The sequence below is a fragment of the Amia ocellicauda genome, chromosome 1, assembly GCF_036373705.1.
Source record: "Amia ocellicauda isolate fAmiCal2 chromosome 1, fAmiCal2.hap1, whole genome shotgun sequence".
NCBI lineage: Eukaryota > Metazoa > Chordata > Actinopteri > Amiiformes > Amiidae > Amia > Amia ocellicauda.
The window spans coordinates 47313230-47330887 of record NC_089850.1 but is presented as its reverse complement, the minus strand read 5'-3'; the positions used below and the strand labels follow the sequence as shown (position 1 = coordinate 47330887).

The following is a 17658-nucleotide window of genomic DNA, read 5'->3' as shown; positions in this document are numbered from 1 at the left end:
CTAAATCACGTTGTGCACCAGGCTGTTATTAATTTCCTTTTCTGTTGAGCAGTAAACAAGTGAACTACATCTTATTTAATCATATGAGAAGATGGTCTTTTTATAAACTGACCGTACAGTTTATAGCTTGTTAATGAGTCACGACTTGTGAACAGCAGCAGTGACAAACCGCAAAAGCACTGATGTGGAGCCCTGTAGCAGGTCACCGTCGAAAAGCACTTTGGATTTATACCCCCTAATGGTTGGCACCATCCATTTTTTTGTCACTTATTTATTCTCATGTGACAGGTTACTTCTTTAAAAAATATAGTAAAGATAATTAAATATGCCTGCATTCACATTCTGGGTCAGCCATTTCTGTACACAGGGGCAAGGAGTTAGTAGTACTAGCACTACAAGTAATAAGTCCAAGGTAAAATTAAGCAGATGATATGATGTCCTGCAATCCACACAAATGAATACAGTGTGATCCTCTAAATCTCAGTTTGGAAAGAAGCCTGTTTTTAATTTAAGCCAAGACGCACCAAAAAACAAGCGAGACCAAGAATTTGATAACAGTGTCAAGCGGCTATCACAACACACCATGCCTCTCCAGGAGTACGTGAAGTGTGCTTCAATTTCACAGCACACAAGATACACACAAGGCCATTAAACTGCTGTGGTCACAGTTCTCCCCCAATTTAAAAAAGTTCTTAATTAAAAAAAAAAAAAAAAAAAAAAAAAAAAAACTTCAGACGAATTGAGCTCTAAACACTCAGAAATAACTTAATCACTGATGTTTTGCCTTCGGCACACAACTGTAAATCTAAAAATAGGAGAAAGTCCTCTTACCACTGATACATCTCAGACGTTCTGTTCCAATTGAGTGGGAAAAGTAATTTTTATTATGACCTCGGGTCTGAACAGAATGCTTTGTGAGGTTGCCAAGGAGCTTGGTTTCAGTGTACTGATCTTACAACTGCAATAATTAACACTTTGACATCTTAATCCCGGGTTTCCATTTAGAAGATTTCCATGTCTTATTTTGTTCGGTATAGAGACACACATTTTAGTCAAATGAGAATAATTATGCATCTAATACTTCAACTTATATACCGACTCAGGGCCAAACCTTGTGTGTGACATCAGAATTCCATTGCCTATTTTCATACATGACTTCTTCCTCTGTCCATATTGACTTAATCCTGTTGAGTGGACCAATTTAAAGCAGTCTCCATACATTAGGAGACTACAGGCCTGGACAGGCTCATGGCACCACCTGGCTTCAGCAATACACGATGGAATACAATAGCACCTATACACAGAACAAAGGGGGAAATAAATTGCTGAAGACCAGCTATTCCCAATATGAAAGAACAAAAAGGCTAAAACACAGTCTTATCTCAGAAACACTGAGAGAGGGGGAAAGCAAAACAAAAACAAAAAGGTGCACTAACTCCCTCTGTTGGGTATTGCTGCACAGAAAGATAGACCACATATTCCTCAGACTGCCACTTCAGAAGATTGTTTTAGGTAAATGGTGTTTTCAGACAGCAACCAGGTGCTCTTCAATCGTATGCATGGTTAACTTGTTGTCTTTCTCCTCTCCCTTGGCATCTTGTTCATGGAGAACGGCTCTGTGTGCCGGCTCCGCAGTTCTGCGCTCTTCTCTGGACCCCCCCTCACTGCCTTTGGCCTTTGTCTGTGCCCTGCTATCAAATTACTTATAACAAGCCATTGAGATCAGGAACTGGTATCGTTTCACAGCTGCATCAAATAATGCCCCTCGGTTTTCAGTCAGTGCTTAAGACCACATGTTCCTTAATTCAGCTTCCTTGCAGGTTGCTTTGCTTTTCCAGGAGCAGTACCTGTCACTGAGGAGGGTAGAGCTATTGATCTTTGTTCTCTGAGACAGAGAAGAAAAAAAAAAAAAAAAAAAAAAAAACTTTTCAAGTTACCATTAACAAAAAAAAGGCGGACAGGCAAAAGAACTTGAGCTTGTCAGTGATATCAGAAAATCTCAGTGGCTGCATGAAGAAAAAAGCAAACTATTTTTAAAGGCTTTTCAGCACCACAGAAGCTAAATTTGCCGAGGCGATTTGCCAGTGCAGTTACATCGTACTGCTCATTAACCTGGCCACCTTTATATGCAGGGCAGAAAAACACAGGAGGACAATGGGAGATAGACAGGAAACTACTCTGCCTCAGCCACCAGAGGATTGGTTCCCAACCATTGGGCAGCACAAGGCTGTGGGACACGTATAATGCATATTGTGGTTTTAGGACAAGCAGGTATGTGGCAGCGACAATATCCACATGTCAGATTAAAACCTTATCTGGCCTTTGGTACTTTGGAAAGTAGGGCTGTAGGGCTTCCAGAGTGCATAGGATGAACCAAAATAATCCATTGTCACTGAATGCAGGCCTTCAGTTTAAAATGCAGTTCATCTGTCCTCCCTCCAGATCATTTATGAAAAGACATATCCTCATCAATGTCTTTTACAGTGCAGTGCGCGGATGTGGATTACATGAAATACTGAAATCCATAGAGTTTCAACAATCCTTGCAGGGGATCTAACACTGTGACATTGGCGTCAGGGGGGCACGCTTTTCATCACAGCTGTGGCAGGTTTGAATCTTTCAAAATACCAACTCTCTGCACGGGAGTGTTTTCACTAGCACCACTAACACCTCCAAGACTAGCATCACATACATAAGGGAACTTCTCTTTCATAAAGAAATTGAATGCCAAAGAAATGCTGTTGGATATTCTCTTAATAAAAAAGATTAACCAATACCTTCACGTTCCTCTCAGAACTGTCAAAACCTGTCTTCTGAAACTTGGGACTGGTTGTCTTGTGCAGTCTGAAAATCCCATAATCATGACTTGCATATGTTGTGAATATAAAAAAAGACTTCTAAAGCACTTGCATAATCCAAGCTTTTCATAGTTGTTCACATGAATTAAAATGAGTTATTGTTGTACCAAAAACACAAGCTAAGATTGACAGACAGACCGATAAATAAGCCCAAATTCTTTACCAGTCCTTTTAGGGCATCTTGACTCTTGATTAATAATGCATTTCAGAGGCATTCAGAAAATAAAATTCAGTTGGTTCTTTAGCTGATGGAAACAAATCCATCCAGAAGCTTTTTCATTGATGGATACAGAAACAAAACAGAATGAGAGAACAAAACAGATAGCTTAGAAATGAGACAATGTAATGAAAACCTGGGACTTCCAGTCACTCACAGAGAACTGCACCAATCGAATTAACAGCAGCTCGGCTCCAGTGACTAGACCCCACTGACAGACCTGAAACTCAATATTTTGTTTACTTAATTTGAATGCAACATTATTTGCAAACATTATATTTGGTCTTTTAAGTCCTGACATAAATGTATTGGACTATATTAATAAGTCAGTTCCCTAAAATAATAACAAAAATAATAAATTTACTGCAACATAAAAAAAAAAAAAAAAACGACCTTGCTTGTTGTATTGGAAGATTAATTCAGTCATTGCCCGTCTAGCTCGTTTCTTACAGATTTCAGTTAATCTGAAAAAGACTGTTCGTTGACTGCTGAGCTCTGTACAGATTAAGCAGGAACTCCCAATGGTCCACATTGCCTTAGGCAGCACCTTATTACAAACACTATTTTGAAAGTTAGCCATAAGAATGGCAAAGCTTAAGAAAAGTGGTGTCTCCAGTCTATTAGAGAGTCTCAAGCTCAGTGGGTTCATTCAGAGTCTGTCATTCAGAAAGACCACGTTGGAAAATTCATCATAAAAAATAAAAAGACAAGAGTTGCTATTTGTCTGTGAGACTGCCATTTCAAAGTAACTGCAATTATTCACAGGGAAGCGTGACCTATTGTGAAGTGCACACACTAAAGGAGTTGATGTTCAATGTTCAGTGACACTGTACGCGAGAATTGTATGCATCATTTGAAATCGGACATCTGAACACAACGCATCCTTGAGCAATTTCCTTGCAGCAGCCTTCGTTCACAAATGTACTTCTGCACAGGTGGTTTAGCTTCCAGTCCTAACAGTCTGAAATACAAAGGATCATATCATTTAAAATAATTTATGCATAGCAGATTTCTAGTTATTCACAGATGACAGCAAAGCACTGGCTCTGTTCTCCGCATTCAGTGCATTTCAATACAAATGGATCTGATGTGCAACCCATCCAAAACCTGCAATTTATTTATTTTATGGACAAAACAGTTACAGTAAGTTTCTAGCAAGGAATTAAACCTCTCTCATACGATTTCTGGACTGTCATGCTATTAATATTCAAACTTACATTACAAGCAACAAAAACAAAGGAAAGGGATGTTTATTTAATTATTTAAATTATGCAAGGAACCAAATGAGATCACATCAGCCAAGCGTGGTAACCTCAAACATACCATAACTACAAGACTATGTAATGTCAATTGATATGGTTTCACAAGGTCATATGTGATTCATCTCCTGGTATAAGAACCCCATCAGCTCTATTTGTCATTATAGAAAGATTGCTATGCAATGCACCCACAGAGGTGAACTGGATGTAGAGGGCTTTCACTTGAACCACACTGGTGAAGTTAACACCACTAATAAAGGTTTCATCCAGATGTCCATATTTGATTTTGTCATAAATAATGCTAGTTTTATTTAATTATATTTGTATAATTTATTAGAATTCTTCAATTAACAAACAACTGTCTGGAAAACCCTTAATTCCAATTTATTGAGCGAAGTGTGATTGAAATTCGGACCATGTCGTACAGCAGTGCATCTCGATGATAAAAATTTCATCAAAGAACTCAGACTGTTTTGAATGCCAGCCAAGGAGGTTTTTAAGTCTATACTGGGGCAAGATAAAAATCGCACAGCTCGGTGCTTTAAAAAGTTGCCTCCCTGTCACATGTCACCTGTTATGGTCTTTCTTAAAGCATGCTATAAAAATGAGGCCTTCCCTCGTACTCCCCATGGTATCAGCTCATTCCCTGCCTTCACACTCTGGAGCTCTGAAGCTCACATCAATTCACAACCCATATAGTGAAGATGAAAGTCTGAAGATTGTCACTTTTCTTTTTTTCCTTACACCAATTTAAGTGCAGAAAGTATAGCTATCCAGATACAGTCATACAAATGGGTATCTAGGTATTCAGACAAACAAAGTAATGATAATCATAACAAAACAACAACGAGTGTTGATACTTGTAAACACAGGGAGCAGATGCAGGCACTAATATGCAAACATTGAACAAATTTAACTTTAAAATAAAGCTGGTGGTGCTGGTGAGAAGATCTGCTTTGGTCACCTATTAATGCTCATTTGTGTGACTTCTGAGCCCTGCTGATGAACCAAAAGAAAGTCTTAGCTGCCAACTGGGTCACATTTCAGAATTTCGTAGATCAGCGTATATATTCAACTCTGAATGAAGAATCCATTGTGAAAGTAATTCAAAATCACTAACCCTTGATGATGACAAAACTAAATTTTGAGGCACATGATCTGACCTAAGAGTTGGCAAACCACCCTTAACAGTTACTGTTGCTGCCGAGGCTAAACTAGGATACTGCTCAGGAAGCATTCAGTTCTCTCAGTGGGACCGAACCACAGAGAGGTATTTTCGGTTGCAAGTTGCATTGCAGTTGACAGTGAGCCATCTATTAAAAAATAATTAAGAAAAAGATATTTAGAGTCAGGGAAGGGACGTTGGAGAGCCAAGAGTCCAAGCACTGCAGGAGTCGGGGAGGGATGCAGGTGCGGAAGAGAAACTAAGTATTGCAGGCGGCTGCTATTACATCCTCCAGTAACAAATCACAACGAATTGAAGCATCTTGGTAGAGTTGTACTTTATAGCCATCTGAAGTAATTGTAATGATTCTGTCCAGTGGCAGAGTACAGACGGCACACCTGCACTGTGTTGAAGTTAATCTGCTATTTGCGATTTCAGAGACAAACCAGTTATCTGAATTTATTCCAAACTGACATTGACTCACTGATACACAGCTGTGTGATATCCATATTCAAGGGAAAAAAACAACAGCAGCAACAAACCCCCCCAGAGAAAAGTGTCAAGCGTGAGGCTTTGGTCTCAAAAACTCAATCAAATGTGAGGGAATAAGCTGCAACAGGGATAATTTCATGCAATAACAACAAAATGTTTGATAAACTGCAGCCTTCAAAATGATCTATGGCTTCATATAATCTCAGTACACCCCTTCAGCAAGTGGGTAGAAGAAACTTCAATAACTCCGCATTTTTTATTAAACACATCTCAAATGAGAACTGTGTAAGAGCCAAGAATAATTTCTATTCAAAGATGATTTCTTGGTAATGTGGGCCTTGTGCTCCCTTGTAGACCTACATTAATATGCGACTGTTTTGGAATCAGTATGTACTACAACAACAGTAATGAACAAAATGACTTTTAAATTAAGTCTAGACAGAAGGATTTAGGAGAGCTCGTTACACAGTGTGTGCAAGTGCGTGTGAATGGGAGAGTGTGTGTGTGTATACATTTTATTTTTGCCTTCTAATTTGAATAATTCTGCATTCATTTTTTGCCACTTCTGTAGTATAGCCAAACATCCATTAGGCTTCCACTTTTGGTCCTTGGTTCGTCATTGCCTTCACCCCCTTGAGAGTTAAGCAATTGGAAACTAACAGAATTGAAATGGAGTGCCTTGCAACTCTTTAGGGGGACTTTAAATAAATAAATAAATAAATAAATAAATACATAAATAAATACATATACACAGCCAAATAAATAAAAAAGGATTCTGGTTGATAAGTTTCCCTAACCTTCGAAAGTCCTGATAAAAAACCTATTCAAAAGCTCATGCATGAAAAATGTAAATGCTGGGAGTCAAATCCCCAGTTGGTGGTTGTTTGAACGTCTTTCACCTTCAAAATCAAAGCCTTTCTAAGTGTGTAAAAGTCTGGCCTTTCAAGTTTTCCATGTGCAAAATACATTAACTGGTCTGGATGCATAAAGAGAAAAGATCTGAATCCCACAAAAAGCATTTCAACTTTGACTGGGACCAAGATTTGTGATTTATTAATTTTAATCTTTTGGCCATGCAGTACATAGTTAAATTTGAGGAGATGCCATATCTGTGAAACATTGTTTTTTAAATACACAACACAGTCAGAACCCAACAATCTGACTTTTCAGAGTATGTTCATGCATTTTCAGAGCACTCACTTGTATTTTCTTGCTAAATCAATTTTGTACATACATTTGGAGGCTACTATAAAATATATATATATATATATATATATACACACACACACAATTATTTATAGAAATCACCACTTAATCAAAAACTAATGATAACTTTTATTTTCATCCAATCCAAAACGATCTTCAGAAAAAGGGTTGCTATCCAGAAACAGGAAGCCAGGGAAAGTAATTCCAGGGGCTTATCTTCAATGCAGTCATTAGAGCAGTAAATTAAAAACCATATTAGGTTTAAGAAAAATACAGGGATGATGGAACAAACTTACCATGACTGAAAATAACCTCCAGCGCTAGAGAGATAGTTTTATAGAACTAAATAAGAACTATAACACTTGACAAATCACCAAACTGGCAGGTAGAAGAAGCTAATCTCCTCGGGGATGTGCTTAGCCCCCAAATACTACTGCAGTTTTATTCCTCCTTATTGACAATTTCACACTCCAAAACTGCCAAAGCTAATAAACTGCAGATATTTTATTTTCCATTCTGCAAGATTGCAGCTTTTAAATTGTGCATGGCAAACATTTTAATCAATCATTGTGTGCTGCAAATGCACCCTAAACTTTTTCCGTACACAGTAAGCATCGTTGCAGTTACTGTGCATTGTGCTGGGAATGTTGAAGACTGTCACAATGACTTTGCTTGCATGCATCATCCTACTCTCTACTCTACAGAGAACGCTGTAATATCTTGCACTTCTGTGTCTGATTCAAATCTTTCACAGTCCTAAATCTCCAATGCCACAATTCAAGGAAATGTATTTTTTTGTTTGTTTGTGTGCTTTGGTGAGAATTCCATGTGAGGTGTTTGTCTGTCAGTGATGCAACCTGAAGCCATCAATTCATCTGCTAAGGGGGCACAGATCAGACAGCCAATTCATCAGATTTCTCTCCCACATCCCATCCACTTAACTTCGACTAGACCCGGAGAGTGGGCGGCTTTCTTCTGGGAGAAATCTGCTCTCTCCCGGTCACGAGACCGTGCGGTCACCTGCTACAACACGCACATTTCTCACTGCGATGTGATTTTCCATATAACTGAACTACAGGTTATCACAGATGCTTCAAAAACACTGCCAGTTCTTTTCCATTCAAAGCAACTACACGCAACCTTCTGTGGCTTACAATACAGAAAACATGAATGGAAAAATATGCCTTTAAGATATTAGAACTTACCGACAAACAGGAATTGACAATAGAAATAAAACTTGGCTTAAATGGCACTGCAACAATGTAATGGAGCTGCTGTACTGCAGACTTCAGTTTCCTGTCATAATTAGGGCTGTGAAGCACAGGTTTGAACATTTGTGCTTTTTAAATTAAGCAATAAATGCACCCAGAATACTGGTCTCCTGTACCGCCAATGTCTTTAAACAATCCACTTTCAAAGTTTAACTTTTTTCACCCTTAGCCCCGCCTTGTGACAGTTACAGAAAGCACGGTTCATTGTTAGTGTGTTACGAACACCATGGATTAAAAAATCTACTAAATTACAGGGTTGAAAAAACCTGAAACTACAAATAACACTACCCAATACGCAAATTAATATGGCTATTTTCAGACTTGTGAAAGAAGTGCAAGAATACACACCTGGTGTACAAATTCATACTGGAGCAACTGCATCCCCTTTCTCTTAAGCCACAAAGATGTTTGCAGTGCACAGTCTCCTGCAAGAGGCGCCTTTGTTGCATTCTAGGTGGGTATCTCTATAAAATAACAAAACATTTACATACCTCTTTGCCCGAGAGATAATAGGCCGACAGGAGTCCACCCACAAAACGGATGTTCACTTCAAAAACTGAGACTTCTGCGTTCTGTGGGGGGGGGAAATATAAAATTAACAAAACAACTAAACAAAAATACATTTCTTATAAGTTTTTTTTTTTAGTGAGCAACAACTGCAAGGAACTCAATGGGAAACAGTGTGAAATGCTGTTGATGTTTCCACAGAAAAGAATGATGGGACAGAAGCTACCACTGAAACAAAAATGTCAGAAATCAAACTCTTCCGATCGATTTCATTGGGTGTCGCTACAGATCTTAGTCTTAGATCTTAGAAAACTGACTTATGAATTATTCTGTTGCACGCATTTGCTCCTTGTAATGTTAAGCAACACTCTCATTGCTCAAAGACTAAATTAATAAAACCAAACAGAGAATCAAAATGAAAGACTGCAGGACGTTTTAACTTATGTGCACAGCATAGGCTATGCCCCAAAACTATTACATAACTGTAAATCTACAGTCTATTTATTTGAATTAAACAGAGGACATACCCAAATCAAGACTCTAACCTGTGAGCAAATCGCAAATAAAAACTTCAATTGTACTGCATGCTTAATAAGTAGTAGAAAGCGTCTTCTGACAATAATTCCAACTGCTATAGAGTACAATGTGCACTGCGATTGGCTGGCAGGTTAGGGTAGGTTGAGACTGGACCCAAGGTCAGACTGGTGTGCCGTTACATCAGCTTCACATCATCAGTTCATCTGACGTCCACCTTTGCACAGCTGTCTTTTGCTCATGAGAATCTTCTAAATGAAGGAGGAAACAAATCTGTGCCAAAGTACTTCACCTTATAAATATGTATACAGAAAAAAATGTATGACATTCGTTCTGTTCATCATTTATTCATCCTTTCTCTCAGTAAACTATGCAAACCAATCTTCCCTGTGATCAGCAAGCCACCAATTAAGAGCCCTCTGTAAAGAATTATAAAGGTTATTCCCCTTAAGGAAAGCTAATAGCACAAAGAGTAAGGAATTCTTAGACACATTACCAAGTGTCTGAGTGTTAATTAGCATCCCTGCGCTTATATTCTGAAACAACAGTTGGGAAGTGACCGAGAAAGTGCAAAGCCATTTTTGTGAACATTTACTTGGCATACTAACAATCTTATGTACTTATGCACATGGAGTAATTTAAGCACAATTCAGAAGACCTGTAGTCTTTTATTAGTATTACAAAGATATTAATCTTTTATCGCTTCAAATTTCAGTGCTTATAATAGACAAAAAATGAAAGGAGTAAAGCTTCTCTTCAGTTCCATCTTCATGCCTGATAAAAAATACAGAACTTGACTACTGGAGAGCATTTAGGAGGCTTAGTTTTACTTTTAGCTGCCAGTGATTTTTACAATACAATATGAAATTCACTGAAGGTCTGTCTTAGGGGGCAAAACAGAACTTGCTAAACTATATTATGACATCAGCACAATTCTACGACCTCTAAAATTTGCCATGAAGCCTGGTATTAAACAAACATGTTATTTCTATTAAACACAATCCAGTGTGCTGCCGTAGAGAGTAATTTAAAATGGAGAAATTATTATGTCACTCTAGCAAAACTGACATGTCAAGGTCTTTGAAAATGACATGATTAGACCTTACAACCAGACAAGCTACTCTACAATCATTAAAGTGCTGTCCAAGTGGGTTAGCAGGCGTTGTGATACTTGCATGTTATTTATTTATAAGATAAATAAGGATTTTTTCAAGGTAAAGGACAAAACAAACACGCAAATGTGGTCTTTAACATACCCAAGACAATGATTCTCTCTTTTGGCTATCTCACAATAAAGTACATGTTTTTAAAAGTGACAGGAAAAGAGTGAGAGATAAAAATAGGTACTCAACAGGATGTCGTTGGTGGTGGTAGGGGGGTGACTATTTTCTTCCCTCCTTTGGGCATAATTAAAATGTTCTCATAGCTACCTCAGAGTTTAACTTGAATGTGACATGCTTGTGCTAAATGTGGCAGGTGAGGAAATAGATTTACAGTGATGAAATAATAACAATAATAGTGCTTGTGTAACAGTTTCTTGTCCTTCAGTAACTGATTAGTTTGACCGCCGCAGTGCAAATTATGTCATCAGGACATTATTGGAAACATGAGGCTTTGAGAACCTATGGCTTCTAATATAATCACAGTATAGCCCACAGTCTGCCCAGTGTCCCTCATCCTATAGATTTTGCTTTCGGTGTCACAAGGGTTTGAGGAGCATATAGGCATCCATCCCCAGAGACAAATCCCAGAGATGTCGCTATCGGAGTGATGGTATCTGTTCCGCTTTGAAAATAAATGAGTACGCTGTTAGTGTCCCTAATCCGTTTACGCTTCTGAATCGGCAGCACTCTTCTCTGCTCACAGACCCCAGAGCGCTGTCACAATCCCACAGGAAAAAATCTCTCTACCTGGCAGTGGCCCAGAATCCCAAAACGAGTTTTGAAATAATTCAGCAGAATGTGTTTTTTTCCGGGTACTATAACAAGCACTGCAATATTTGATACCCTGGCGTGAAAATGGCCGCAGGCACGGGGCATTTCCTGGTCACAAAAGCCGAGCTAAGAATGTTTTTATTTTGATTTGTTTTATTGGAAATGTGTGATAGCAGCAGCATTAGATGGAGGTCCTGTCAAACATCACAGGAAGCAGAGTCCAACCGTGCCAAGCAGCACAGCTGTATACAGAGACTGGATGTTTAATGGAAACATAAAAAGCAGTTTCAGATTTCAAATTCAATATACTTTAATAGGAAAGGGAATAGACTTCCTACATTTATGATAAGATATGACTTATTTAAACTTCAACATATCTACATTTCTTTTGATCAGTAAATCACATGTTATATCAAGTAGCATGTCTCTCACTTTAGGGTTTCCCAAAAAGCTTAAATAAGAAGGAAACTAAATGCAGAGTAGGAAGCCTTCTTCACACGCATTTTGATACAAAGATTATGTTGAATGACTAATGAAGTCTATAGCTTTGGATACCTTGATTGAGCAATACAGTGTGCAATGAAGAGTGCAATGAGAGGCAGTGTGAAGGTGACGTAGTTACCAAAGGGGGGGTGATTCAGAAGAGCTTAGGACTACCTCCATTCCCTTAGTTTTTAAAAGCTTGTTTTTAAAACAAGTAGAATTGCCCGTTACATTACTTTGTCTTTTACAATCTATTACACAGATTTCCTCCGATACAAAATCTTCATCCATTTTGATTTTAAATTTAAATTATGATTTGGAGCCTTTATAGTATTGGTGGCAGTTGCTACAGCTAGGTTCTTGATGCCACAGGCACAAATCTCAAAACCAAACTGAAACCGCAAGTCTAATTTGCCAAAGCTTATATTTTGCAAATTTCACATCCAAAATGCAGAATGTCAAACCACAAACCCTAGGGCATCTGCTGGCGTATACAGCAGCTGAAGGCTTAGCAAATCACGTGTTATTGGTGTGGCTCAACCATGGGTCTGGCAGAAAGTCTTGAGAGATCTGATGAGAGAGTCATCCCTGTAAGGGCAGTGATAATTTGTGAACAGGAAAGGTGGGCAGTCAACGTGAGTACACAATGGGTGTTCTTTGACCTTGAGTACATGACCCCATAGCTGACAAAGACAAGCTCCACCCAATTCCTCACATGCTCTGGAGCTGAATGTCTGCGCAAGGTCTGCGCTGAATGAGACAGGGCAGCTAACTTCAAAATGAGAATCAGCAGATGGACAATCAAGGTCTGGAGCAGGTCTGAGGCCTGGCACTGCTACTGCAACAGTGCAAAGGAAACGGGCACTGAAATCTTGCACTTCTGTGCGAGATGTGGATCACCATTCGAGGGAAAAGATCCGAACTCATTAGGGATTTATCGCTGTTCATTTCATTACCTTACAGTCTCCCACTCGAGACGACAAACACTTTTAATTCCAGCCAAGTACAATTATGTCCCAGTCTCAATAACTGAAGCATTCTTGGCAAGATGAGGAGATGGCCATGCCCATTTAATCAGCCAGAATGACACACTCCCGTCACTGATACATGTTCATTGACCATTTTAGTATAATCAAAAATTCACGGCGCATCCTCCAAGTCAGTGATGGTGACAGCGGTTTGCGTGTCAGACGGCTGGTAATCACCTCAGCATGTCCCGTATGAAGGTCTGACTGCTCTAGAGGATGCTGCGGAGGAGGGAGAACCTCGAGTAAAAGCTATATAACTCCACATCAGTGGCGTCGTGAAAGTGGCGGTGGAGAGAAAAGGAAACCAAGAATGTCTGGTCTAGGGGAGATATTACAAATGGGCAACAAAATTAACCTGACTCGGTCTGGCTTCTGTGGCATAGCACTTAATGGTATGTGCAGGGTTATGTACTTGAACAAAAATGTAGCCTAATGAATCCACTGAAGTACATGAAAGACCGTTTTACAAAAGAAAACAAAACAAAAAAAACATTTGTTTTGGGTGGTTAATTTCTATAGTCATATCATGTCCGATTTGGCAAGTTCATTTTAACTCAGGTTCAATTAAAACCATAGGGCATTCCTGTCATTTTAGGAAATAGGCTTTGAAATCAAAGGACATTTATTTTACGTGGAAACCGCTTCACAATACAGAGACAAACTGAATATTAAATGTGCAATTCATCAGGGCTCTTGTTGGCTCCCAGGATTATTATTGTACTGTCAAAATTGCTGGAGGGCAGTTAAGCAAAGCCTTTCAATTAAGAGTTTGTTAATACTTTTCAAAATACTTCAAGATCATTTGTATTTTCCTTTCTAGAGGGGAAGTGTAAGGGGGTAGACAAGGATTTAGTGCTTCTTAACAAGGTCTTCAGTACAGAGAATTGATTATATATGCATGTATGTAGTTATTCAATATTATTGACTTTTATATATCTTAGTATCCCCTGCCACACAAACCCCCTTCTTTAAAATTATATTTTACAGTTCGACACAAACGTAGCAATGGTATTGTGATGGTTCTGAAATCATTGTATCAGCAGTGTATTATTCTACTTGAGTCTCTTGCTGATAAACTCCATGGTTCTGCCAGCACATGAGATTATTGGACGATGGCAGAGGTATCTGTTAGATTTATCTGTTAGATGTTAGAGGTGACAGGGCAGCAGTACAGTGCCCGCCTGCTGAAGTCGACTGTATGACAAGGCTTGGGTACAGTGGCCCATCTGCTGGAATCAGCTGTCTGTGGTTTATGAAGGAATAAGCAAAGAGCAACCATGCCAGTATAATAAGATGGTGGGTGAAGCTATAATTTAGATTTTATTTTGCAATGCTCCTTATACAAATATAACAAAAGGCATAGTGTTCAACTGTGAAGTCACCTTGAATAAACTAAATACAATTATGAACCTGTAATAAGTGTGCTTTGAATGTGCAGAATAGTGTCTTCCGACATTAAGAGACAAGCTTCTTACCACATTAAAGTCCAGGTTCTTCTCCACCCATTCAGTGGCTGCTTCAAACTCTTCATGCATCTCCATGATGTACAGGGTGTCCAGAGAATCCACAATGGTGGCTCCCTGAATGTTTCCTAAAAACAAAACGGAAGATTCCTGAAATTGCTATGGTTCTGCATTCAAAGGCTTCATTTGACGACTAAAATAAATAAATTGTAAGATCACCATTTTATATCTGTAATGATGGCCTTTAGTGTAATTATGTCTACCTGGCAGACAAACAGATAAAATACGAAAAAATACTCTGGGAATATTGTATTATCTACACATGTAGTCTGCAGAAAATACATGTTTTACAGAATTACTGGGACTATGAATAAGAATCACAAACAATGGAAAAATACAGAGCAGAGTGTAACTATAAGCGGACCTTCTCAAATTAAAGGAAGTGGTTCATTTTCACACTTTTTTTTTTTTTCCTTGCACATACGAACACATGCATCGCCACCTGCACTCAGCATGACTGAACTCGGCAGCACATGGACACTGCGAGTCAGCTGGCCAGTGGCGGGACTCACTGGTCCACATTAAATCAATGGAATTCAAGTAAGAAAAGCTATAACATATGAAAATATCAATGCATCAAGTATGGAAACTAAAAGGCCCTAATCCTAACCATAGCTTTGAACTAAACCATGGAGTCTTCATTAACCACTCCTTGGTTTGTTTATAGTACTACACAACACTGCCACTGACCATGTACTCTAAGCCTATATTAAAAAAAATACATCAATTAAATGCAGTCATTTGATAAGATAAGTGTAGGACTGGGACTGAGCACATTGATTCGGCATTGCAATTAATCACAAAACAATTGTACAAAAGAAAACTAATCTGGATCATTATTGTTAAACATAGATGCGGCTGCTCTATGCATCAGGAAAAAGGAGATAGTCTGTGCCTTCATTTTTCACCAGAAACCTTTTTTGAGTTAATTTCTTACTGTGTATGTTCAGAATCTGAATGAAGCATACCTATTTTTTGTACCTGTCTCGCTTATTAAATTTAACACCTTGACATAGAAGGAAAGCATTTGTTATGAAGACGAAACGATGCCCAGACTAACCAAAAGTGACAATAGTCGTTGTAGGAATAAAAAGCAGCAAGGTGGTATACAACTTAAAGATTGATTTTGATATTTGTTTACACACACAGAAATCTCTATGTAACAGATGGTTATACAAAAGCATTTATCCAAAATAAAAAACTAAAAAGTACTGCTCATCTTCTGTGATTAGAAACAGCAGGAGGGTTTTACTACTTTAATGATCAAATCCAACTCCAGGTGCCAAGTGCTAGATAGTGAAGTAAAGAGCTGCCAAGATTCAATATAAATTTTCAGGGCTGTTGGTAGTTCATCATGAATTGAACAAATTATACCGGAAAAGTTGTACAATTGTAATTAGTTAACATCCTGAAACATTTCGGCACCTAAGTAGACAAGCTTCCAATGATATGTAATTAGACAATAGGAAAAAAAAAAAAAAAAAAAAAAAAAAAAAAAAGTCTGGAGTATTTCACTGGCTATTAAGAAGCTGACAGCTTGTGATCTTATCTTTAAAACAAACTTCTATTTTAATGGCTACAACCTCTTGCTGGTTTCAGCACTGTAACTAAGTCACATGCCACACATCCTGAGCAACTGTAGAACAGACAATAGAAGTTGTGCAGTTTCCATCGCTGACTCAGAGCCTGGAAATGAACCCTTACACCAGGATCAAGAGGAAGTAAGTTTTATATATATGTGTGTGTGTGTGTGTGTGTGTGTAAAAAATCTGCAATTTGCAAATACTGTACATATTCCACTAATGGTTTTGGGAGGGATAAATACGGTGCCCCTGAAGTGCAAAACACAAATGCAAAAAGAAAGCCGCAACTGCAAAAAGAAGAATGCAATTCCAAAAAGAGAAACTCAAAAGCAATAGAAAGAACACAAATACAAAAAGAAACACACACAAAAAAAGATTTTCTTATTACCGAATTGCGTCATCTAGAGTCCTACCAATAGAAAACTTGTCCCGCCTCTTCATCCCTCCCACTGTAATGGGCAGCTACACGCCCACACAGGACTGAAGCGCTGCTAGGTCAGCGGGCTCTGTTCACTTCTCTGCTCTGTTCACTTCTCTGCTCTGTGCTCTCTGCACCAGAGAAACGCTCAATTTAAAGTATACGTATTGATACAGACCCGGAAATCAGACAGCTCCTGGAATTACGATTTTGAAGGTCACTCTCGCTTCATTTATTAAAAACACAAAATACAAAAAATGACTATTGACTGTAAACTCTTTACAGGGAAGTATAATTAGAAGTGGAGGTGCACTGTACAGAGCGACAACTGTAGGTCCTGTAGGCTAATTTCATATCTCGATCAAGACCTATATTTGTTTATATAGAATGTAAAAATACCAGCTCTGGGACCAAATCACTTTTAAAATCAGAAATAAACACTGTGTAAACAGAGAGCTTAGCTCACATTCATTGCACCAATTGTGTATGTGTTCCCTGTAGTGTTTACAGTGAACACTGTCCTCATGTTTTAAATGTGCACACGCACAGTATTGTGTGAACAGAGCAGAGATCAGAGACACTGACCAATGACAGCGCTTCAGTCCTGTGTGGGCATGTAGCCTGTTCATAACTACGGTGGGCTTCGAAATAATGCGGCTGGCAGATGAAGAAACACATTTTTTTAGTTTTTGCGTTTCTTGTTTTGTTTTTGTTTTGTTTGTGTGTTTTTCTTTTTGCATTTGTGTTATTCCTTTTGCGTTTCTCGTTTTGAATTTGCATTCTGCTTTGTTTTTGCATTTCTTTTTGCAATTGCGTTTAGCACTTCAGGGCCACCGTAGATAAAGATCCACTAAACAAGTAAGAAAACAGCATTTAATGAAGTTAACTTGGTGCTTTAAGCTCAGATATATTTTTGCACCTTTCATCCCAAGCAGGTACTGCGATACTTTATTAATCAGTCGGGTTCAAATCCGCCTTTGGCATTTCTGCCCAACATGCTTTAAATTATTGAAGCCGCCTGCTTTCTTTAGGATTTACCTGATATCACTCATTAGCTTTGGAGATTAACGAGCAGGTTCCCTGTTGCTTTGACAGCTTTTTATCCTACCACAGTATATGAATTTGAAATGAAAAACCTAAAACACAGCATAGGTATTTAAAGTTCTTAACATACATGGGT

General features: G+C 38.5%; 1 protein-coding gene across 2 annotated transcripts in view; it reads right to left on the bottom strand.

The window, feature by feature from the left end:
• man1a1 (mannosidase, alpha, class 1A, member 1) overlaps positions 1-17658 on the bottom strand; it is a 119199-nt gene that overhangs the window by 55866 nt on the left and 45675 nt on the right. Inside the window, exons 3-4 of one of the 2 annotated variants that reach the window (XM_066707638.1) lie at positions 14430-14545; positions 8960-9040 (exon numbers count right to left, since the gene is read on the bottom strand). In XM_066707638.1, the coding sequence (XP_066563735.1) occupies positions 8960-9040; positions 14430-14545 (197 nt within the window). The remainder of the gene's footprint in view (positions 1-8959; positions 9041-14429; positions 14546-17658) is intronic. The other variant, XM_066707643.1, reaches the window with a different exon arrangement.